General features: G+C 38.6%; 1 protein-coding gene across 7 annotated transcripts in view; it reads right to left on the reverse strand.

Moving 5' to 3' along the window:
- Window positions 1–25,000, reverse strand: part of Gab1 (GRB2 associated binding protein 1) — a 117,030-nt gene that overhangs the window by 21,814 nt on the left and 70,216 nt on the right. For 5 of the 7 annotated variants that reach the window (XM_040293262.2, XM_040293263.2, XM_040293264.2 and 2 more), the window contains exons 2-7: window positions 20,858–21,152; window positions 11,302–11,527; window positions 10,885–10,965; window positions 7,017–7,618; window positions 5,775–5,860; window positions 5,285–5,588 (exon numbers count right to left, since the gene is read on the reverse strand). In XM_040293262.2, coding sequence (XP_040149196.2) covers window positions 5,285–5,588; window positions 5,775–5,860; window positions 7,017–7,618; window positions 10,885–10,965; window positions 11,302–11,527; window positions 20,858–21,152 — 1,594 coding nt within the window. The remainder of the gene's footprint in view (window positions 1–5,284; window positions 5,589–5,774; window positions 5,861–7,016; window positions 7,619–10,884; window positions 10,966–11,301; window positions 11,528–20,857; window positions 21,153–25,000) is intronic. The other 2 variants (XM_005327558.5, XM_005327559.5) reach the window with 1 other exon arrangement.

The raw sequence follows: 25,000 nt of genomic DNA on the forward strand, positions 1-25,000 counted from the left end.
TACTCAGGCTTGCAGGCTTGCAGGCTTTCCTTAGAGAAGCTTCCCTCAGACTGCCAAGAGCTTACCTCAGCGCAGCCCCTTCCCTGGTAATTATGAGAACCTGTTTACTGCCTCCTCCACTACATGGTGAGTCTCTGCAGAGAGGCAAGCTTTTCATTCCTTGCATTTGGAGACATAATGCCCAGCAAAAGGGATCCTGTAATGGGTAAGCACTTAAAATCTATAATAAATAAATGTGAAGGAACTGCCTTGTGCTTAGAGCTGGTGGAGTTTCACTGATCAATCTCACATTTTGCTTGTCCTTTAAAAATGAAAAGGTAACAACTGAATGTATTTCAGAAGTGGGTCATCTCCAATATGGTCAAGGCTGTCACGAGAGTCCACATTTCAATTGAGTAGATGCAATCTTCTCTGAAAAGTGCACACACCAGGTGTCCTTGTAGGTAATGCTCACAGACATTGAACTCAATGTGACATTTTATTTACCTTCTGTATTATTACAGGTCTGACATAACCTACAGTATTTATTTATCCAAAAGCTTTATAGATGATGCTACTATTTTCAGGGGGCAGCTTCAAAATCAAAAAAGAAGAGTAATTCACAAGATTATTATCCTCTGCTAATTCTATTTTTAAAAAATATTTTTAGTTGTTGATGGACCTTTATTTTACTTATTTCTATGCAGTGCTCAGAATTGAACCCAGTGCCTCCCACATGCTAGGCAAGTGCTCTACCACTGAGCTACAACTCCAGCCCCTCCTCTGTGTATTCTAAAAAGTCAAGGCAGAGTTCTGAAAAATGTTTATACTTGTTGTAAGGGTCTCGCTGTATAAAGATGAATATAATGATGTAATGATGGTAAACATACTTGTAGGCCAAGAATACTTAGGAAAAACCCCACATGACAATAAGTATGGAGTAAAAAGGAGCTCCATACTTATTTTCCTTTAAACTGCAACAAGTTTAACTCAAAGCACAAACTTTAACACCTATTTATCAAGATATTGATAAATATCAATATTGTATCATTCATTCACCCTCAAAATATCTGAGCCAGTCTCATTTCCACTCTGAGGAAAAATTGGCGGATGCTTCTTATTCTAATCAGCAGCCCCTGTGCTGAGTATTATAAAAATGTAGTCTTATCTTTTTTGTTTTTAAAGCATGTTATTTTTTAATTACAGTTGAAAACTTCTTTAGGTGATCTCTTCGAGAAAAAAAAAATCTAAATACATCACTATGCCAAAAACAGACGCATGGAGGGTAGGAGCTCCCTGGGATTAGTCTTCTGGACACTTCCTTCACCAAGGTAAGGTCGCAGACCTGAACATACTTTAACCAAACCAGGTACAAAAATACCATAAGAAATCCTGCACTGCTTTTTAAAAATCAACACCATAACTAATGTTCTAAGCTACTACAGAGCGGCATGGCATGAATAAACAAAATTGAATAAAATATAAAGACTGCATTTGGTGTTCAGATAGATGCTGTATCGTGTTAGAGGCAGGATGAGGGTGATGGGGCGTGGGTACATTTAGGTACATCTATATAATGACTTCGTTTGAGAAAACATGCTAGGTAATCTTACAAAAAATTTCCAAACTTTACAAAATTACTTTTCCAGTAGAAAAATAAAACTTTGAGTTGAAGTAATCAAAACAATCTGTCCTGTCCTTGTGATGTATCTGCTTTCCCAGCATTTTACACAATATGCTAAACATGTTCCTCTTCTATTAATATATGTAACGTTTGGTACACAGTAAGTACTAGAGTTACAGAAAGAGTCTGATGAAAATGTAGCTACCATGCACTGGATGACAGCCAAGGGTTCCTGATAAAACATCAGATATCAGCACTGAATGTATTTCTGCAGTTTCAGTTACTCAGAAGTATTTGAAAAACTCATATGTGCTCCAAACTACAGCAGCTGATGTCTAAAATGGGCTAGTAAACAAGACCAGAATGTCACTCACTTGCTGTAGGCCCTTTCTAAGAAGAAAAATCACAAAACTCAGTTATCCTGGGTGTCAAACTAGTATTATGGGGCTCCAAAACTAATTGAGCCATATTTCACAGAAAGGTTTTCTTATGAGTTTCACTTAAAAAGAGACACTGGAAAACAGATTAAGTCATTCATCTGATGTCACAGAATTTGAAATTAAAACACTCATCTGATGCTAATGAATAATGAGAAGGATTTCACAACCAAGTAAGACAGTTGGTTTTACAGTTTTGATTCAAGGATAAACTTGGCTCTGAGATCTGAATTTGGGTTTCAACAATGTTTTCTTTAATGGTTATAACTTTACAAAGCTTTCCCTGCCACATTAAGTATTTTCTCATGCCTCCTTTCTTGTATTATATTTATTTCAAAGTATAAAGGTATAAGGAAAAGAAAAAAAAATTTTAATAGTATGATTTGAGTTACCTCTTTACTATTTAACTAAAACAGCTCCTGGTTTTGCTAAAAACTATACGGGTGTTTTAATCTGGGCACACTTTACCAGTTCATTTTGTAACTAAGCAAATATATCAAACAAATAATCCGACCAGTGAGTTCAGGGTGGACTCTGAATGGTTCAGATAATTTTAATTAAATTAATAGATCAGTTGATTTTTATGATGCTGGGGATGGAACCGAGGGCCTTGTAGATGCTAGGCAAGTGCTCTAACACCGAGCTACACCAGCAGGCCTTTTTCTCTCCCTGCTAATTTTTTTTTAAAAATGAACACAATCTCGACAAGTGACAGAGAACCGTTGACTGGAAGAACTAGGACAACTGAACTCTCATGTACTGCAGTGCATGGCACTTTCACTGCATTCACCAGGAGACACAATTGTGAATCAAAAAGTGGCCACTTATGAAATAATATGGGAAACACAGGCTAAATCAGACATAGAGCCTTGTACCCTTCCCCAGACTGAACCACCTCCACATTACGTGGGACCGCAAGATAAAAAACTGTTAAGTCTGGGGTTGAATGTAGAGTGCTGCTGCCATCACGAACCAAGGTAAACGCGGAAAGCCCCAGGTTAACGTTTAAAAAGACATTTCAATATTTCAGAGGTCATGATGCTGTATCTCAATCCTTCCAAGATCTACAAATGTACTATAAATTCATCCATGTCTAGAAATGCTTTTTGTATACTGTCTGCAAAGAAGAATCTGACTAAGGTCTACAATAAGAATCAGAGACAACTGAAGACCAAGAGAAACAGAAGCAAATATTACTGAATAAAAACCCCCGACACACACACCCTAACCTCTTTCTTCACAGCTCAGGGTCCCCAGGTAGACACCTGAGCCATCAGCAGTCAGTCTGTGGGCTGACCTTAATCTATCACGTGGCCCAGTGTGAAACGTCAAATTAGTGGGATCACGACAGTTACCATGGGAATCGGCCTCCATTAATTAGAGATGGTGTATTTTTCAGAATTTCAGTCTTCCTTCCTGGTTACAGCGCACTCACATGATAAAGTCAGCAATAAGAGGTATTTTAACTTCAAGTCTGGAGGGCTATATATTTATTTATATACAGTCACATTAGAGCAACCCCATCATGTCTAAGCCATCCAAAGGGACTGAATAACGAAGGAGGCAATTGGAAGCTGAATGGGTGCTGCAAGTGCTCCTAAGAAGAAGCCAGGGGGCAGAACAGAGGCCACAGGGGGCGCTCCAGGCCAAAGCTTTCTGAAAGCACACCTCTCTTCCGGTGGAGGACAAAGAGTTAAGAGTTAAGAAAAGAAGGGGAGAATGCTAGAGAGAACAAAGCAGAGGCCAAGACTTCCCAGGAGCCGGACCGCAGGGAGAGCAGGACACAGGATGGTCTCAGTTTCCCCTTAGAGCCTTCTTCCAGCATCGTTACACCCCTACTTCAAAATCAAACCAAAACATTTTTCTTAAGCTAGTCTGATTGCTACTCACTGGTCTCCTCAACTGGAACTTAATTAAAACTAGTACTAATAATCTAGTTAATGAGAAATATACACAAACATTACATATTCTTTAAAAATTGCATATAGCACAGGAGGCTTTTCAACGTGCTGACAACCCCTGCACTAAGCCAGAAGCTGTATCACTCATCACCTGGATGCTAATTTATTTGGCTGTCAAGATTAAGTCACACCAACAGCATGCTGCAACAGAAGCAGGTTGTTTGTGTTTAAATAACTTACACATAAATTTTGAAAACCTGAGTAGATATTACCCAACTTGGCTAAAAAGTTTCTTTTACTGAGAGCTTTTAATGAACTATGCTATAGAATTTAATGTTACTTATGATGTCCAGTAAAAAGAGTAGACTAGAAGCATTTATTTATTCCCCAGCCAAGGCAAACTAATTTTTAAAAAGTTGTTACATGGGTAGATAGAAAGCTGTAATTACGTCAAATGTCGTAAATAATCCTAAATCTGATTTGATTGTGTACTCTCTGAAGAAGAGGTTACACCATGTAGCAATTAAAGGCCATGTACACCTTGTAGAAGTGTTGGGCTTGGTCTGATAATCTCTGTATCATCAAGAGATAATACACACAAAATCCTAGATTTCTGGGTTCTCTTGTTACACCAGGAGATTTGCTGGTATGAGCCCACAGCTTCGGAAGTCAAAAAAGGATTTCAGGCCATCTTGGGACCAGTCTCTAGGCTCCCTCTCATCTGCTCAGATGGCTCACAAGTCTCTGCCATAGCATCTGTCACTTTGTCACCTGCAGTTGCCAGGAGATCCACAGGGGGGATGGCAGACACCCTCAAAGCTAGAAAAGATGTTGCCAACTTGACTTGAATCTGAATCAGTTAGAGCTTCCCACCCCAGGATCTACTAATAAATCCAGTTAAAAGCTACTTTAGGAAGCATCACAAGAACATGCAGAGATTTAAAATGTATGATCTAAAAAATAACATTTTATATATCAGACTGTTTATATAACATTTTATTTCCTCCCATTAAATATATAACGTGAAGAAAGAAGAAAAAAAAGATTGCAGCCGAGTATGAGTCAAGTCATAACCCCATATAGAGGGGGCAGGGCATTCCAGTTTCTCCTAATTCTCCCCTGTTGCCTGGGTATTCCTTTGGGTATTTTAATAAGTTTGTAATCTTGACATAGGGATGAGAGATTTACAAATCTCACCTGGGCATCAGTGCAAGTTGCTAATCTATAAACAGCAGTACTGCTTTGTAAACTGATGTCCAAGGTAGAGGAAATATTTCAGGACGCTAACTTCAGCTCTAACTTAGCACACTCCCCAATCCTCTCACTTGGCATGTTCCTCTTACCTTTTCTGTCGGGCTTGAGGTTCCTATCCACTGGGGGTGGCTCACAGTCTGCAACAGGAACTGGCCTTCTGGGAGGGGTCTTTGGGCTGGACCTGAAGCCCATATGAGCAGGAGGAGGCACTTGCATTCCAAATGAAGAAAAATCAAATGTCCCCGGAGTCATTGGCACATAATTGGCTTCCTGAATAGGTTCTGTGAAACTGCTGGAATGCTGTCGTGGAGGCGAGTTGGGATTCATTGGGACGTAGTTTTCATTCAGTTCATCATTTGAAACACTTCCCACTGTCAACACATTTTTGATTTTCTAAAACACACATACATTTCTTTTAATAAATAAAAACCATTGTCAAACATGAAAATACAACTGTCACATCCATTCAATGAATCTGAAGGTACTTTCATTTTGTGATCTCAATGAGTCTCAAGGTACTTAGTGGGAAGACTCTGACAATGAAATACACTCAACAATGCTAAGGTCATGTATACTTACGAAGTGGTTATGGAAGCCTTCAAGTGAACTAGATCTATCGCTGGGAAATGTTCGTGGAATATCATAGCAGTCTTGAGAACTAGCATCTAGAATAAAGAACAAACTATATCAGCATTTTCCATCTTTGCCTTGCTCAGGGCAATCAGGAACGATCTATTCTCTTTCTTTCTCTGCACACCCTGATTTAGAGGGATGCTCACAGAATGTTACTTCACACTGGCACACAAAACTACCAGAAAATGCAGACACATTACTTATATGACAAACAACATCCACATCTGATTATGAGATTGAACCTTTGGCCTAACTTCTATCTCACTAACTTATAACTAGGCTACCCAAATGCATGAAGAAGAGATTTAGAAACTGGTACTGAATGAGAAGTAAGTACTGACAAAATATTTCTTAGGATACATTAAATCTTTTTCTTTTTTAAGCTAGCCAGAAAAACTCTAATGTGAGATTTTACTACATCGTTTTAAAGAGTATGTGCATGAAAAACTTGGGCTTTCTATATTTAGGACTTGAAGAATCTCAGAGAATAACCCAAACCCATTTCCCCAACCGTTTAAGGGCTCTAATTTCTGACTGCAGGCTCTTTGAGAAGGTGTAAGAAAAGTAACAGTCACAAGCAGTAACTGTAGTGACCAGTGATAAGAGGAGAGTGCAGAACTGTGGAATCAGATAGACCTCAAAGAAACAAAATGCACAAGGGCTTGATTGTAACAGAATGATCACCTGCTAGACACGACATGAAAACTGCTTACAGAGGAAGGAAGGAAACAGAGCCCAGATGTGACACAGAAGTGACCATAATGGCACACAAACACAGGAAAGAGTAAGCTTGGAGAGGCTTCGTGGCTGGTCCATTTCCTGTTCCTGTTTTAGCAGACAGCCTATGCACCCAGGAGCAGGGAAAGCGGGAGAGGCATCAAGAGGGCCATCCTCTCCACGAGTGGGCAGCTCCAGCTTGCTCCCATCCAGCAGAGCACACGAGAGGGCACGCACGCGCGCGCGCGCGCGCACACACACACACACACACACACACACACACTCTTGCACACATAGCCTTCCCTGGTCCACTGAGACTCTCAGATCTTGGCTACACCAGCTCTTTCTGCAGAGCTGAAGGAAAAAATAGGCTACCACTGAACACCATACTACACTTAAAAGAACAATTAGTTGGAAAAACAGATTCTCTGTCATTAACCTCTAGTAAGGTAAAAACTAACTAAAGCTGACCTTTTCGCAATTTGTTCAAATCCACGGTGGAAATGGTATTACTACGTGACGGCGGCACCCCTGTGGTAGGGACACAGTAACTACTGTCAGTGTCTGAAGCCGTGCGAGGGATGTTGCACATTTCCACAGGAGATCGGTCATGAGCTGGATGTGGTTTCGGTGGCCGAGGTGGAGGGATATCTGGAATATTGTCTAGCTTGGATGTCTGTCCCAAGGTTCCTTCTGGAAATGTCCGTGGAATCTGGTAAGTATTACCAGGTGTTGGAGGAATGTCATAACTAATAGAAACGTGCCTCATTTGAGTCTCTACACTGGATGTCCCCAGTGGGGTGTTAAAAACATAAAGTTCTCCATCTGCTTCAGTACTCGATGGAGACTCCTTTGGCAAAAGGTCGTGAGAGTAACTCCTGGGCAGGTTGTAAAGACTGGAGTCCACAGAGACAGACATAGCACGTGACGGTGGAGAATCACACATCATTTGTTGCTGAAAAAGGCCATTCGTTCCATGTTTGCTCTGGGAAGAAGTAGGATTTTTATGAGAAGGGACGTTATCATTGCAGTCTGTTTCAGAAGAGGTGAATTTTGCAGAATCGGCGTGGGTTCTACAGGAAAAGTGTTAATGACAAAATATAACATGGTCAAGAATAAGAACGCAGTTTTGGTAAACATATTCAGAGCTTAGCAATCAAAACATCTGTTCTTATCCCCCATTAGATTGTTTTTGTGTGATCTGTAGATTTAAAGCACAAATGTTCTTTAGTTTTTGTATGATTACAAGACAACAAAACCACCACCACAAACCACCAGCAGCGTAGTAATTTCTTCCCTATACCTGCCCGCTTCCCCAAGGCTCCCTATGAAATTCACACATAAGAACCACCATTCCTGGGCTGGGGATATAGCTTAGTTGGTAAAGTGCTTGCCTCACATGCATAGGGCCCTGGGTTCAATCCCCAGCACCATAAAAACAAAAAAGAACAAAACAAAAAGCCACTGTCCCTAAAACCCTGCATTAGATATTATGAGTGTCTGGGAAAGGAAAATGAAGAAGGCACAGGGACAAGAGAAGTTTCCTATCAGAACATGCAGACACCTGGTGCCCGTCCAGTTCATCAAGTTGATCCACGGCTTTGGAACCTGCCGGTGACAAATCTGTGACTCTGTAGAACTAAACGCCAAATGATTGCCTGGTACTGAGGAAATCCACCGAGACCCATAAGGAGGTGGCAACTTAATGGGTTTCCCATATCTTCCCTTATCCTAATTTCCTTTAATAAATTTATAGTTAACTCTACGAGAGGATCAAAATACATGAGGTAGAGTTCACCAACTCCAGATGATAATTAACCTCGATATTTCTCATTTGAGAGTATTTCTGCTTTGGGTACATTTTCCATCTCTGTATTCTGAGGTATCACAAAACTGGTTTAAGCCATGATGAAGCTGACCACACAAACAAGATACCTGAACTACCCATACATGTTGTCCAAAGTCCTGCAGGAATTTAAACTCTTTTTCTAAATAACTTGAGATTTTTAAAAAAGTGCTTATCTTCCCTAATTGCTTAGTAACCTCGGCATTGTATAGTATATTTACCCACTGAAACGCTCACCCCAGGGTGTCAGAGATCCCACACTGTGCTAACCCAATGTTTCTTCTCCTTCCCTGATCACTGCCCTCTCTTCAGTGACTAGCCCCGCCCCCTGTGCCTTTCCAGATGGGAATGGCCAGCAGAGTCCAGGCCTTTAGTCATCACTCATGCTGCTAGAAAAACCCTGTTTTTCATACATTTACTTTCTTCTCTAAATGCTGACAAATCGCGTATTCTCCCCAGATCCTGAGTTCCATATTTTCAAACTGATATTTCTACTTGTGTATTCTTGGTGAATTCTGGGTTCATTTAGTTCTGGTGACATCTACTGTACTGAACCTTCCTAAGTGGCCTTCCCCCTAGTGTCTCCCTCTTCCAATCCATCCAGCAGACCACATTGCTATGAGACATATTTTCAAAATAGAGTTTTTACATTATTCAAATCCTCAATGGAAAACCCATGAGGTCCCTCCAGGCTGTGGGAACTACAAAGCCACAAATATAACTTGGCTCCACGTTCCATGTCCTCTTCCTCCCCAAATCAAACCTCTTCCCAAGCAGGCTCTGCTTTCATCTTCTTTCTACTGTGCTCACATCTCTTTTACCCCAAGAAATTTTCTTATGAATTACCAATGATATGCTCCTTTTCTTACACCAACTAGGTTCAGGTCAAACCCTACTCTTCTGAAGAGATTTCTCACTGTTTTCTTCATCTTAGAAACACTTAGACCATTCCTTGATGGAATTTTGAATGCACCTATGCATAATCTAAAATTTGCATAATCTAGAATTTTCATGAATGGCGAAGCTAAAAGACGTGAGGGGTATAATTAGTGGTAAGCAAAACTTCCTACTGTCACTTAATGTTTAGTGGAGAAAAATAAAACTACCAAGCTATTTCCAATACTATGATAAAACAGAGATATAGGGAAACCATTTGAGCACAAAAACTCAAGAAAGACATTTAATCTAACCTACAAGTTTGGGGAAATACTTCCTGGAGGAGCTCTTGTCTGAGCTGGGGGCACTAAACATGAGTTTTTACCTATAAACAATTAATGCTTCTATTCTTGGACTTCTTAATAAGCTTCACTTACAAACTCCAAAGGCGACTGTATCTGAGGGGACTGTGTCTTACTGTCACTCCTACAAAATACTGATGGCAAAATATATCTGGGTGATGATTTAAAGCATAATTTGAAGCATAATTTACATTGCAAAAGAAACACTCTGAAACCAGGGAAATCAATGAAAGACACTAACATAAGGAAAAAAAAAATGTTCTGAAACCTGTCATTTTGCTGTTGGCTTTAAAAAGTGAATTTCCAGAAGTAAAATCTTTGTTAGTAGCACAGGAAACAAAGTTGCAAGTGTGTAATTTTAAATTCTCACGGCAAACAGGCACAATCAAGTTAGAATTTGATATTGTTAACTAGTGTTGATTTACAGAATTTTCTTGCTCTTACAGGTAAAATCCCATTACAACAAATATATAAAAAACCATCTTTGGAATGCTTGTGAGAGGCTTCTGTCGCCTTGGGAAATAGTTTGCAGAAACTATTATGTGGATTTTAACAAACTCTACTTAAATTTTTGTTAATAATGGCTTTTTAAATGAAAGCTTTTTATGTCATAAAAGCAATAAGACTTAAAAACTTACAGCTTTTTTTAATTTTTAAAATTTGTTCTAATTAGTTACACATGACAGTAGAATGCCACAACTGTTTCAAAAACACCTTTCAGTCTAATATGCAAGTCACCCCACTTTTATACTGCTCATAAATATACCACTTGATGGTGATGTCACTAATGGTCACATGGCTGTTAATGGCAGAGATCCTTTTCTTGCTTCTTTTAAAAGAGTAAAACAACTGTCTCAAACTCCCTCTGTCACTTTAAGCCTCCAACCACAACATCAAAGGTCAAGGATGATCAAATTAAAATTACCTTACAGCTTGTAAGAGGAGAGAAGTGTGGGAGGAGGGAGGGAGATGGCAGGCTACGCAGGGATTGGGGAAGGACTTATGGCCCCTGTGGTCAAGCACCGCAATCCATATGCTTCTTTCTACTTAGAAATTTGATAGGTCAAGGTTTGGGCTAAGTGCTGCTTCAATGTTTGGTATAAAGATTTGAAAGTTTCATTGCTTTAAGCATTACATGTAATATCATCAAATTTCTCTAAACTCCAATTTTATAATTCCATAGAATCTGCCATATTGGGATTTTACCTGTAAGAATAATTGCTCACACAGACCAAAAGAACTACAACACACTCACTGCAATGGAATCGTTTTGCTTTCAAAATCTTCTAGTAGTAGGTATTCCTCTCCTTCTTCAGAAACAAAAGATGACCCATGGCTGGTTTATAATCATATAAGAAATGGAGCAAGATCACCATTTACAAATCAGTGAACTCTGTTAAGCAAGTAATACTGCAAGTCTCTAAGAAAGACTGAAACAGTAGCCTGTCTTCCCAAGAGTCTTGGAAGTACAAGTGTCTGCCACAGACAGCTTAGATTATGTTTCTTCAATAAAACCTCCTGAATATCAGAAATCATTAATGGAGGGATATAGGCCTGAAATACAATGCTTTCAAGCCTTCAAGTCAAGGTTGAAAAGTTTAAATGTAAGATTTTAAAATGTACACACATACACGCACACACGCACGCACACACAGAGGCACAGACGACTTACCTGGTGGGTTCAGGCTTCTTGCTTTGACAGTTGATCAGCAAGAGGTAGTCTTGAGGATCCTCCTGGATGCCAAGAGTTTCCGGGTGTGGTGGAAGGCTGATTAGCTGATAGGAAGGAGGTAGAGCTGTGGAGGATGGATCCACCTGGGCAGATGGTGGTGCCGTATTTATAGCAAAAGGTGAATCAGCTGATGCTTGCACGGAGCCGCAAGGTGGCTTCACGGGATCTGCAATGCCAAAGTTTAACTCTCACTGTCCGTCCCATTTTAAGAACATTTTTCTGTTGTTGTTGTTGTTATTAAGCAAAACTACCTTAAGTTTGGAGAGAAATTACTTCAGCACACCAAAACAGAATAACCATGACAAAGTCAGTTAAAACAAACACTACCAAATGGAAACATTTAGGAAGAGATTTGTTCATGTCAAGGAGATCGAAAATGTACCAGGGGCTCTAAAAATCTCAACTTAGACGATCTTTAGTTTTATGGTTACTGAATGAAAGTGCTCTACAATCTTAGCAGAAGAGACAGATTATTTACTTATTTATTTGTGGTGCCAGGGAACAAACCCAGGGCCTTGTGCATTCGAGGCAAGTTTTTTCCCCCTGATAAAAATCATGTCACTTCCTAAGCTGGAGACCTGTTTGGTGACACGGTGACATGCTGCTGAGTCCCAGGGCTGCTTTTCCTCTTTCGTTTATTCTACTGCTCGTCTTTGCTTTATACTTCTGGCAGGACTAGGGAGAAACAGTTTTAATTCTGAGACTGATGGATTCTGTTCATGACCAGGGAAAGGGCTTCTTTAAGGCTTCACCCCGTCTCTTAGCTCATGGCTTTCTCTGCCAGTTAGTGGGCACAAGGAGCGTTTTCAGGAAAGTGGAGGAGAAGTACTTTATTAAGTCCTTAACCATGTTCTGAAAAGACACATGAAAATAGCTAACTACATTGTGTAGAAGGAGATAATTTGAAAACAAGTTGAAAATCTAGAAATAAAATCCCTCTATAATTACTGACATAACCAAGTATAATTTTAAGGGCCCAGAAGGAATATACTCTGTTAGTTTGGTGAGGAATACAAGGCTATAAATAACCCAGAAAAAGGTAAATGTTCCAGATATAAATAAACAAATTTGTTTGTCGCCTGTGCATGTTTGCACAGAAAATGCTGAGTTAAAATTGACTTTTTTTTTTTCAACAAAACATTATGTGAAAGATGTTAAAAGAGGTAAGGGAATTAATGTTCTATCAAATGGGATCGAGGTCACCTGACCTAGGCATTCACCAGAGAAGGGATCACTGTACACTGTCTTCTTTAGATACTTGCTTGTGATAATGTCCTTATGTATTTAACTATAATATTCCCATAAACAGCATAGACAAGACTATTTAGCTCATTTTACAACTCTTTCAGGTGCTGAAGGCAGGTTTCTAATTGTGAGGTCTAAATGTAACTGTATCCCCAGTTGTGACTCAATAGCAAACAGAGGTTCAGAAACACACGTTCGGGGAGGGGGATGTTTCAATCTGAGGTAGAAACTCCCTGAGCACCTTCTCTCGGTCAAACCAGAAGAGATTAGAGCAAGAGACTTTTCCAACTCCTCTACCTGCTTCTCGAGAACTCCGTGAGCCCTTCTGGGTGCTCAAAAGGGTTGAAAACTTCTTTCAGTTAGAGAATATAGTCTGAGCAAACAGGCCGAACTAATTTCTGACTTTTTAATCTTTGTGATGTTCCAGGTAAGGTCAAGTCTTCCTACAGGCTCACCTAACAAACTCTAACACCTTAGGTCAGGAGTTAATAAATTCTTTCTTTTTCAGGAGGATGAGAACAGAAATGGTTAGAGTAAATTTTTGGACACTTACATAATGATGTCATGATTTCAGTGGGTACTCACAAACTCTTGTTGTCCTGTCTAACAACCTAGGCTGGTTACAAAGCAATGTATATAACATACCTTCTGAAATGTTCCACTCTTTTGATGAGGTTGTGAATACACAGATTTAATTCAAGGAGATTTAAAATGCTAGAGATTAAATAGTGACTCAGAGTAAATCCCTCTGGATTTAAGAGAGCCATGAAAAATATCTACCTTTTAAAGGCAAGCTTAAGAAAAATACATACAACACTAGGAAGGAAGAAAGGAGAAGGCAGTTAACTGTATCCTACAGGTTGTATCCACAAGTGTATTTTATATGCTTCTCTTTTCCTCTATAGTAGAGGCACAGAAAAATTCAGTAATCTAGCTCAATTTTTAGATCTCACCAAAACAAAATAAAACTAAACAATGACAATCTATAAAACTCTATAAAACTCTATAAAAATCATATGAATTTTAGTGACTGTTTTTATAGATACACTTTTCCTTTAATACTTTTTCTAAACTTGATGGCTAAACCCTAAATGAATTAAGTGATTCATCTTAAGTGGGAAAAGAAAATCCACCCGGCCAGGAAACCACAGTCTGACCTTATTTTATTAACACAACGGGACCATCTCATTTCTAACCTTCCATATCTCCTACCTATGAATGATCAGAGCATTTTAACCTCTTTAAAGAGACCTGGGATTTAAAGGTTCCTTTTTCAAAATTATCTCATTTATATACTGCATGAACATTAAAAGAGGCAAAGAGCTGGAGAAAAATTCCCATGATGTTCACGAGCAAGCTCATGAAAGAAAAGACCTTTAAACATCCATTAACAGCCACCCCCTCCCCTTGCAGACAATACTGGCACAAACAAGACTTCAACAGGGCCGAGGAAACCACTCTACCACCTGGGCTCAGAAAACACAACATCTTCAACATTCTGGTCTCTGGGTTCTTTTCAGTCATGTTAATTTGACTATAACTCAGCTCTGCATTATTTTAATACAAGCAATGTACAGTGTCTAAATGTTCTCTGACAATTTCTCCCTGTAGTTTAATGACTGGCCTAAGACAAAAAAACTTCTGTTCACCTTATAAACATGTTGACTTGTACCTATCTCTACACCACAAATAATGGAACAGGCCATTCTGTTCCCCTCCTTGCTCACGCCTCTGAATTACTGCTCTAAGGAAGGCTAGTATCAAGCTTCTAAGAACCAAACATTGGTTTAGGGTTTGCTTGAGCATGAAAAATAATCTCCTACTTCGTAATTCAGAAGACGTGAAGAGTATAATGAACATTCATTAAAGGCCTAATAAGCTACTGGAGTGAAGTCCTAATTGAAATATACTTAGAAAGCTAATAAACATTGCGAAGGAAAGCCTTTCAGTGGACAAATTTTCAGTGGAGAGAAGTAGATTATGATTTGATGAGATCCAAAACATTAGAAACTGGCTCACGCCACTCTACCCTCAGCTTTAGTTTTATCCTATTTGGAGTCATCATGTCTGCTGTTAGGGTCCCTCAAGAAGTTGGGGAGGCTAGATAATGCTTCTGAATATTCAAAAGAATTACTCATTTAACAAAATGAAATGACACAAGTAGGAAATAATTCTACTCTCTTCACTGGTAAAGTAGAATTTTGCGGAGTTGATGCATAGGTTAATTTTTAACCACTGACTTACTGCATCTGAGCATGCAGTCATGAAACTGTGGAGCTGCTCCTCTGTTCTTATCAGGAGACCAGATGAGAGTGTTTCCTCTGAGGGTGGGCTGTGTCTGCTGATACAAAATTTGTGGGTTTTTTTTTTTCTATTTGTTTTATTGTGAAAGTCTTACTTTTATAATTGCAATTAACGGTAAATAGGTCAAGGTTATTCTGTATCTACTGATTACTGATTTATCTGGTGTGCTGTAAAATTTTTCTTTTAAGAAGAAGCATTTTGGGATGGGGGTTGTGGCTCAGTGGTAGAGCACTTGCCTAGTATGTGTTCGATCCTCAGCACCAAATTAAAAATAAATAAATAAATAAAGGCATTGTGTCCATCTACAACAACAAAAAATATTTCTTAAAAAAGAATAATTTTGAATAGGTCTATGTATCACTTGGAAAATAAGAGTCTATAAAGAGTATTCATTATCATTAACACTAATATAACCAACCATCTTCTCACTTCTGAATATACCATTTGTTTAAAAAAAAAATACTTATTTTACTTTCAGTTGTAGTTGCACACAATACCTTTATTTATATGTGGTGCTGAGGATTGAACCCAGGGCCTCGAAAGTGCTAGGCGAGCACCCTACCACTGATCCACAGTCCCAGCCCTGAATGAATACACCATTTTTATGGAAGAACATTTTATAAAGGTAAATCTGACAAATGGATAGCAACAAGAAGCAGCAGCAGTAGCAACTGTTGGTGAAACCAACTGCAGTTTCTTCAGCTTATTTAATCCAACTATTAAAGACTTAAATTATTACATAATATGTTTAATGTGTCAAGTAGAAAAAAGATCTTATTTGTCATGTCTCTCTTCAATAGACTGCAAAAACATTCTTAGAGACTTCAAATTGTTAGGCAATCCTGGCAAATGCCATAATACTTATCTAGAGATATGATGGTATCAGAATCTCTTGGGGGAATTTTAGAGATCTAGTTGCCTGGGCCCCAACACTGGACATTCGGTGAACCAAGATCTCAGAGACAGTAGCTTGAAAGTGTGTAATAAAACAGAAAAAAACAAACTCAAGCTTTGATTGAATTAGTCCTCCAGCAAATGTGAATTAAAGCCATGAGATATCATGGCACACCCACTAGAATGACTGAAATTAACGGCTGACTGTAACAAATGTTGGTAACAATGTGCAATAATTGGAATTCTCATACTCTGCAGGTAGGAAAGCAATCAGTACAACGGCTTTGGAGAATTAAAGCTACTGAATCTGCTAAGGTTAAATCTATAGCTATCCTAGGATGCAGCATTTCTACTCATGCGTATATACCCAAAGAACTTACTAGACATATCTATCAAAAGACATGTAAGACAGGCATGGTGAGGCACACCTGTAATCCCAGTGACTTGAGAGGCTGAGGCAGGAAGATCTCAAGTTCAAGATCAACCTCAGCAATTTAGTAAGGCCCTAAGGTCTTAATGAAATCTTTCTCAAAATAAAAAAAAAAAAAATTAAAAAGGGGCTGGAGATATAGCTGTATGGTTTAGCAGCCCTGGATTCAATTCCCAGTACCCCCCTCCCCCCAAAAAACCCAAAACATAAGAATGTTCTGTGCAGCTATATTAACTAAAAACTGAAGACAACCCAAATGTTCTTCAGCATTCAAACAGATCCATAAAGTGTGGTATTCACACAATGGAATGCTGCAAAAGAAATGCATACATGCTATAATCTCGATGAGTCTTGTGGACTTAATACTGGAAAACAGAAGCCTGACTCAATAGTTCCATTATATGAAGTTCAAGAAAATGACTGGGGATGTGTTTCAGTAGTTAAATGACCCTAGTTCAATCCCTGGTACAAAAAAAAAAAAAAAAAAGTAAAACTCAGCCTCAAGTGCACATTTGTAATCCCTGCTCTTGGGAGGCTGAGGCAGAAGGGTTCCAAATTGAGCAAATCGAGATCCTGTCTCAAAAAATAAGAAAAAGAGTTGGGGATGTAGCTTAGTGGCAGAGAGCATGTGTGAGGCCCTGCCTGGGTGCGATGCCCAGTAACACACAAAAAAGAAATAAATAAAGAATAGGCAAAAAAGAAGGGATGGCAGTCAAAGCAAAAGGCAAATAAAAATACATTTGGGTGGGGGCTCTGCTGGGAGGAGGCAGAAAGGAAACTTTCAGGGGAGTGCAAATGTTCTATTTCTTAATACTGGGCAGCTATACAGACGTCTCTATGAATAGACATACATATATAAAGCTATTTTGAACAATACATTTAAGATCTATACTAATCATAGTGGCAATTTAAATCTCAATAAAAAAGTAAAGAAAAAGAAATTTAAAAGTCCTCGATTGAGAACGACTGCTTCCTAAGAAAGGAAGTGTATATATAATCGTAAATGCTTGTCTATCAGGAAGCATATCAAAACAGAGAATCACACTTTTTATTTTTTTAATTAAGCCACTATAATCTGGGCATTTTGAAAAAAATTAAAAAAAAAAAAACACCTCAGAGGCAACTTTCTAATCTTGCATCCTAAAATTAGCCCAGAGGCCTTTAGAGAACTGAGTGAGCTTCCTATAGCCCTTGGGCTGTGCTTCCCAGGACTTGTTTAGCAGATTTAACAGCTTCCACCTTGGTGGTGTGGAAATAAAAATAAATTTGCACATTTCCAAGAAAAACAAAAGAAATTAGTTTCTACCCTCAAATCTACTGAAGAAAAGCATTCATAGGAACCACACACAGTTCAATGAGTTAGAATTTAAAAACAGATACAGCCTGCCAGCACTTTGAGTATTCAATAATAGCAGTGGTCACCTGGGGCAGCGGAAATAACATGGTAACGATATTTTGAGAGGTTCCTGGAATCAAAACACAGGTCAGATTTTTCCCCTTTCCTTTTGTTTTCAGGGAAAAACTAGTTATTCTCACAGGGATTGTGGATAGTTATTTTCTCAGACTGAGATCCAAGCACAGTCTACTTTTTCCAACATCTGGTCTGAAACTAGCACAGTGAAGAAAATCATCTCATGTTATTGACCACTTTTTGAGCTCAAAGTGGGAACATATTCAGCCCTCCAAAATGGGAAGAGCACAGGGCACAGGGGACAGATCTAGGTAAAAACAAAAATACTGTTCATGATGGGCAGAGAGGTCTAGTTGGAAAAAAGGGAATATAAACCAGGCAATAAGGTTAATGGAAGAACAAAGCTATTTTGATTCTTACCTTATATTAAACTGTATGAATACAATTACAAAGTATTATAGCAATTTGCTGCTGTTAGCATTTCAGACAAATCTTTAGATGTTATTTTATTCATTTACTGTGTGTGTATATATGTAGTGTCAGGGATTGAACTGACACTCAAAGCTTTCTTCATGCTAGGCTATTTTTTTTTTTCAAAAGGTATTTAGTCTATACTACAAATGCATAAGGAAGTATAGTAGTTAGTTTTATAGCATTTTTGCCACTATACATTAAAAACCTAAACTGTAGAGTACAATGAAGTACACCTCATTATGATACTACATAATGATGAACAGTTCACTTTATACAATTTTTTCCTATAACCTCAATATATACTTCACTATTTTACAAACAGCTCTAATTAGGTTATTTGGGGACAGATGTCCAGGAAGAAGCTGTAAAAAATCTAAATAATACAATCTAAAACATAAGTGCAGTTGTATATAAATATAGCTCTGAACTAATTATAGAAAGTATTAGCAAATTAAAAGTCCCTGGGGCTTGTTTTAATGAGCAGATAAAAATGATATGTGATTAGCACAGCTGCCGTTGGTAACCAAGTCACAAACCATACATATCAAACCTGATTGATACTTTATTGCTCACCCTTTATGTATATTGTTTTGATAAGAGGTTCAAAAGTTAAGAATTTCATTCAACCCAAATATACTTCTAATGTGCTTTGTAACGACTAGTGAGTTTGCCACCAAAAAGGTCACTGAAGCTTTTAAGTTTTAAAACTTCAACCCTCCTTATACTGGTAGAACATTTTTAAAGTGAAAACAGACATTGTGACTGAGTGATTCTGACTTCTAAAATCAATGAAATGTTTCGCTAAGTACAAAACCAGAGTTCTCAGTACATGATCGGTGACAGTCACAGAGCAGTTTAAAACTACCTCAGCTTCTCTTGACCCTCAGGACTAAATTAGGAGCTGCTGCCATCTATGTTTATCTAAGTACAGGGCACTTATCACTAGGTATTATAATTCTGGATCATCTACTAGATCGTGTAGTATACACACATGAACTTGCACCCATCAACAAATGTAATGCATTATTTAGACATTTTTTATAAGAAATAATTTCCCACTAGATATTCTGTTCCATGTCAGTGAGGTTTACCATCTGTCTCCCTAACTAGTCACCTAATATGTGTGTGTTGAACGAGCACCTGCAACCTAATGGAGTGTTAGCAAACCCAAATTTTGGTGAACTAATGAATCCATTTTCTAAAGTATACCAAGCTTTTGTTCTTCCCAGATCTGATTGCTTGTTCATTTATCTCCTGGATGGTAAGAAATATTTTAAGTTGGTCACACAAACCAGAGACTCTGTGCCTTAAAACTTGCAAAATTAATCTCATAAACAAACATTTAGAAATTCTTATTTTGGAAGTTCTCAACTTTACCCAGTACTGAATAGGCTTCCAAAAACCAGACATTCACCTTCCTTGAAAGAAGAATGAACATCTTCTAAGACACATTTCATTTCCTTTATTAAAATATTTCAGAAGATTATAAAAAGAACCAAGAAACATGAAAGGACACTTCTACTCAGCCTTGCAGATCAGCTCAATCTATGCAGGCAGCAATGGAGATGGAATTCCGCTCTTAGGTCCCCCAAACAAATTCCAAATTGAAAAGTCAGCAGGAAAATGGAACAACAGTAACCACAAAACGATTATAAGATGACACATGATTTAAACAGAAGATCCATCACAATGATACCTCATGGTATCCTCAGTAGTATCCTGAACAGGTGCTTCACGCATCCACTAGGGAATCTTGGACCGCATCCCTCAGGGATACAAGGGACAAGTTGAAGACACCAGGGTTGAAGACCTCGGTACACCTTCATTTCTGATTCTTGGCTCTATAAAATTAAATCTATATTGAAGTCCCCTACACAGGTTCTGAGTGCATGTTTGGAAAGGAAGAGAAGCAGACAGGGACTAAGTGGTCAAAGAGCTCTGACAGTACCTGAACAAGACTTCCACCTGAGACCCCCCCACCCACTCAGCTGAGCTCTTTCCAGGAAAGTCAAGATCTGAAAGCAGCTGTCTCTTTGCCTCTTTTACCCATGGCCCTTCTGCACAGTATGATCCTATTCCACTTCGGAGTTCTTTCCTTCCCAGGTGCCTAAACCTGGAGGGCTGTTTCCACCCACATGGAAACATTACTTCTTTCCAAGCCTGCAACCCTCAACTCTTCTCCTGGGAAACTGTCCTCTACTCCTGCTTATCCATACCTTGAGCCCCCTCTTCCTTCTCTGTGCTCTTTTTCATTGTGTTTTGTGCTTGATTCTCACTTGCTTTTCCTAGGTATTGATAATCACCTTGGCTACTTCATAACTTGAAAACCTAATGTGGTTTTTAAAATAATGCCTAAAGAACTGAGATGAAGCATAACATTTTTGACATTTTAATCGGTAGAAACAGTCATATATCAACACTATTAAATAGTCCAACTTAATACTAATGTCAAAACTCAATAAATGCACTTAAGAATGTTCTCCCGACCCCTTCTTCCTCAGGACAATTAGTTATACACTGCCCTGCAATGGTTGTTAAGTCTCTCTCTCTCAAGCCTGTGGGAAAAAAAAGTTTCTGTCCACACTGAATAAGGAAGAGTTCCACGATTTCCCCAAATGTCAGGTTCCTATTGCAAAACAAAACAGTGTATAACTGAATTAACAAGGAGTTTTATGGCACCTCTAAACACATCGCAAAAAACGGAGAACTGAAGTCGGGTAATAAAATCTTGAACTTACCTTCTTCTGTAGGATTAAACCCACAGATATCACAAATACAGCGGACCCACTTATTCATCTCCTCCTCACTGTCTGCTACCAAGTAGAAAATCCGGTCAATAGTGTTGATATCAAAAATGAAGCTGTTTTCAAATTCCTTTTTGTTAAATGTCAATCCAGCATCGACTTGCTGACACAAATTTAAATCGATGATACGGATGGGCTTCTTGGCATGATCATTTTTGTAATACTCCAGGACATCTGGATCTCCAGTCAAACGGCCACTGCGTAACACAAACCACCTCCTTTTCCATGCCTAGGAAAAAACCAAAATCACCACTTAGTATTAATTGCAGAGAAAAATTTCCAGAAGCTACACATTTATCAAGCCAATATTATAAATGCACCATCTAGAGAAGTCACAATGGTTTTCAGTTATCATAGGATGATCTTCCACTCTGAACACCAAAGCTTATTGATCTCTCATAAGAACTTTCTGATATATATACTTGTATCTTCTATTAACTATCCTATGATATATCAAGTCAAAAAACCAATGAAGGTTTGGTTTTTTACTACATATAAAAAAGTAATGCTTTCAATAAATGATGCTGGGAAAAATTAATATGGACATGATAACTCAATGAAATAAGCCATTCACCAAGGGACAACTACAGTATGATTCCACTTATGTGAGGTATTTAGAGTAGTCACATTCACAGCAGGAAGGGAGAATGAGGAGTTTCAGGTGGGAAAGATGAAGAAATTCTGGAGATGGATAGTGGTCATGGATGTACAATAATGTGAATGTTCTTAATAACAGTATTCTTAAAAAATAGAATGGTAAATTGTATGTTGTATTTATTTTACCACATTTTTTTAAAAGCAATGATTTTCCATGCCTTAATATCTTGCTATAAAATACACACATGAAGGTGCTTCATCAAATAATAAAAGCAGAATCCAATGATGGAGTCTTCTTTATCAGTCCTTAACCCTAACATCTGTGCCTAGAAACAAAACTCAGATTGTCTCCTCTCAGACTCATAAGTCTCAATCACCTACTAATAGACACTCTGTACTCTTATTGACAGAACATTCGAGGTTAGACTGCCCAAAGAGGACATTCCAGGAAGTGGAAGGGCAGAGAACCGTGACATTTTATGAACCCCACTGAAGGCACATGTTCTCACTGTTCCTCCTACTCACCCACAGACTCTGAGCACCAGTTACAATGTCACAATCCTTTAGTCTTGGAAAATTAGGACCAGCAAGAGAAAGTCTCTTTTCCAGTGACAACTGGTATGATGACAGCCCTGTGCCTACAGGAATTTTAGAAATTTTACTCATCACGGTATACGAGCTCCATGCTCTACAGTCTAATCAGACCAAGACAGACAGCTCCTGCTGGGGCTGTTAACATAGGCCAATTTCCCCCCAAACAGTACTTCTGTCTTCATTAACATATATTATCTATTTATAAGAAAATATTGACCAAGTTTAAAATCATCCAAGGCAATGGAGAAAGCCATGAGTATGACATGATGGAGTGGTTTTTTGTTTCATAAAATCTGGCAAATATAACACAAAAGGTATTGTAGTGACAGTTTCAAAAATGGCTTCACTGTATTCTGAAAAAAATGTGAAAAGGGAAAAAAAGAGGATCGATAACTAAAATCTACACACACTTCTCAGGCAGTTGTTTCGTCTTTGCCTCCATCTTCACTAAATTGTATAATAAACTTCTGATGTGAACTGATTTTGAGTTGTGGTTCCCTAATGGAGGGGCTGGGAAGCTCTGGCAAAGATCTGACGCAGAGACAGAAAATAAGGAAGAAGGGACCCTGAGCAATCCACAAACCAGCCGTCCAGCCTTCTAGTAATGTGGACAACTGACAACCAACATAACGTGGGTGATACCTTTAGGCTTAATGTTTTAAGAGATTCTTTAAATTATATCCATTAAAGAAAATCAATGAATTACTCAACAAGTAGTTGAATTTTCTGAAGATACTGTACAAGGTACTTTGGGGAAGAGAGACAAGTTGGAAATTCATGATTCCTACCCTCGAGGTGTTTTCTAATTGTGGAGAAAAAAATTTCAAAAAAAGAAAAGTAAGCCATAAATAAATAAATAAACAAATAAATGCCTTGTGTAAAATGACAACAAAAAATTGTGGAGAAAATATTTAACATAAATGAAAATAAATACTTTGGAACACAGCCACCCTGGAAAAGTAGCTACAGAAATATTGCTTAGTGGATAAGCACTCCTTTACAGAAAAACTTGCAATCCTTTAACAAATTTACTAAAAAAAGAAAAAGAAAAAATCACCAAGGCCGCAGAATGTTAAAACATCGAGTTAATTTCTTATTGCAGTTCAAATGAAAAAGTACAGAACTGGTGTCAGAAGGAGAAAGAACAATAGAGTTCTATAGATGTTTTAGATAATATTAAAAAGTCACAGCATGTCAGATTCACACAAATCTGGTTCTGGGTTATAAAAATCCACTCATTCGATATACTCCTATTTATTTAAAAATAAACAGAAACCATCTGTGAGTGGGTTCTCTACAGATACTTCCTTATTGTTGCGGTTTAGATCTGGAAGGTCTCCCAGGCTGGGTCCGAAATGCACACTGTTCAGAGGTGGGGCTTTGGGAAAGTGACTGGACCAAGGGCTCTCAGCTCATCAGTGGATTCATCCATTGATGGCTTCATAAATGAATGGACCATTGGGAGGTGGTGGAAACCGCAGGAGGTGGGGTCTAGTTGGAGGGAGTAGGTCACTTGTGGCATGCCCTGGAAGGGTATTTCTTGTCCCCAGTCCCTTCCTCTCCCTCTCCACCTCTCTGTCTCTCTCCTTCCCAGCTGCCAGGAGGTAAGCTGCTTTGCTCTGCCACACCCTTCCACCAGGAGGTATGGCCTCATCTCAGGCCCAGAAACAATGGAGCCCGCTGATCATGGACTGAACCTCTGAAACCGTGAGCCAAAATAAATATTTCCTCCTTGTTTTTCTCAGATGTGCTGTCACAGTATCAGCTGATTTTTTTTTTTTTTTTTTTTGGTACCAGGAAGTGAACCCAAAGATATTTAACCACGGAGCCACATCCTCAGTCCTTTTATTTTAAGACAGGATCTCACTAGGTTGATTCCTCCTGCCTCGGCCTCCTGAGTCGCTGAGATTACATGCACTACCACACCCAGCAGTAAGAGCTGATTAACACACCTCTCAAGCAGTAAGCTTGAGAGATTAGTGGACAAATAAAGGGAAGAGAAAAAATGAAGATTATTTATCCAGGTCCATCAAGGAATCCTATCTTTGGGTTAGTGATTTTTCTAGATAGTGGAGTTTCTGTCTTTAAATACAGAATTGACTTTTTAAAACTTTAATGTCTTGTAAGGAAATCTTTTTAAAATGCCTTACTACATAATTTATTGCACATAATTCCTCCATTCCCTGATGACTCAGGCTAAGTAGTACAGGCATCAGGTTCTATACTGCATTTTATGAGGATCTCAAAGGCTTCTAGGCCTCTAAGTAATGCCATACAGCTGTGCCTGTATGATTCATTCATAATCTTTTAAATGCAGTTTTCTATCTTTTCTCTCTTAATTGCCTCTTCTTTTTTTTGATATTGTGGCTTACAGGAGGCCAAACTCCTTTCTGCTCAGGGACTTTTCACATGCTGTTTTCTAAATCCAGTATTTGTTCTCTCCCTTGGTCTTTGAATGACCAATTCCTATCTTCAGCCTGTCCTTCCCCAACCACCCTCAACCCAACCAACCCCAAGGTAAAGCAGGGTATAATTTTGGGGACCCTATTACTTGCCTCTGTTGTGATTTATATATGTCTGCAATTCAGTTTTTCTTTGTATTTATTTATTTAGCATCTAACCCCCTAGCAAGGATGAAAGGTTCAAGAAGATAATGTGACCATGTCTGCTTGATACGCCATTACATATCCCACACATGGCCCAGTGCCTGGAACACAGAAATATTTGTACAATAAACAAGTAGAATTCCCCCTAAGAAAATAAAGTTGTAAAACTTTTGAGAATATTAAATTTGGTGTACAGGTCACAATAAAAAGAAAGGAGTGCTTTCAAAACCCCTTCCACTGGAGAAAAGAGTTCCAGAGCTTGACATGATACCTCACTGCA

This window comes from Ictidomys tridecemlineatus, chromosome 9, assembly GCF_052094955.1.
Source record: "Ictidomys tridecemlineatus isolate mIctTri1 chromosome 9, mIctTri1.hap1, whole genome shotgun sequence".
Taxonomy (NCBI): Eukaryota; Metazoa; Chordata; class Mammalia; order Rodentia; family Sciuridae; genus Ictidomys; species Ictidomys tridecemlineatus.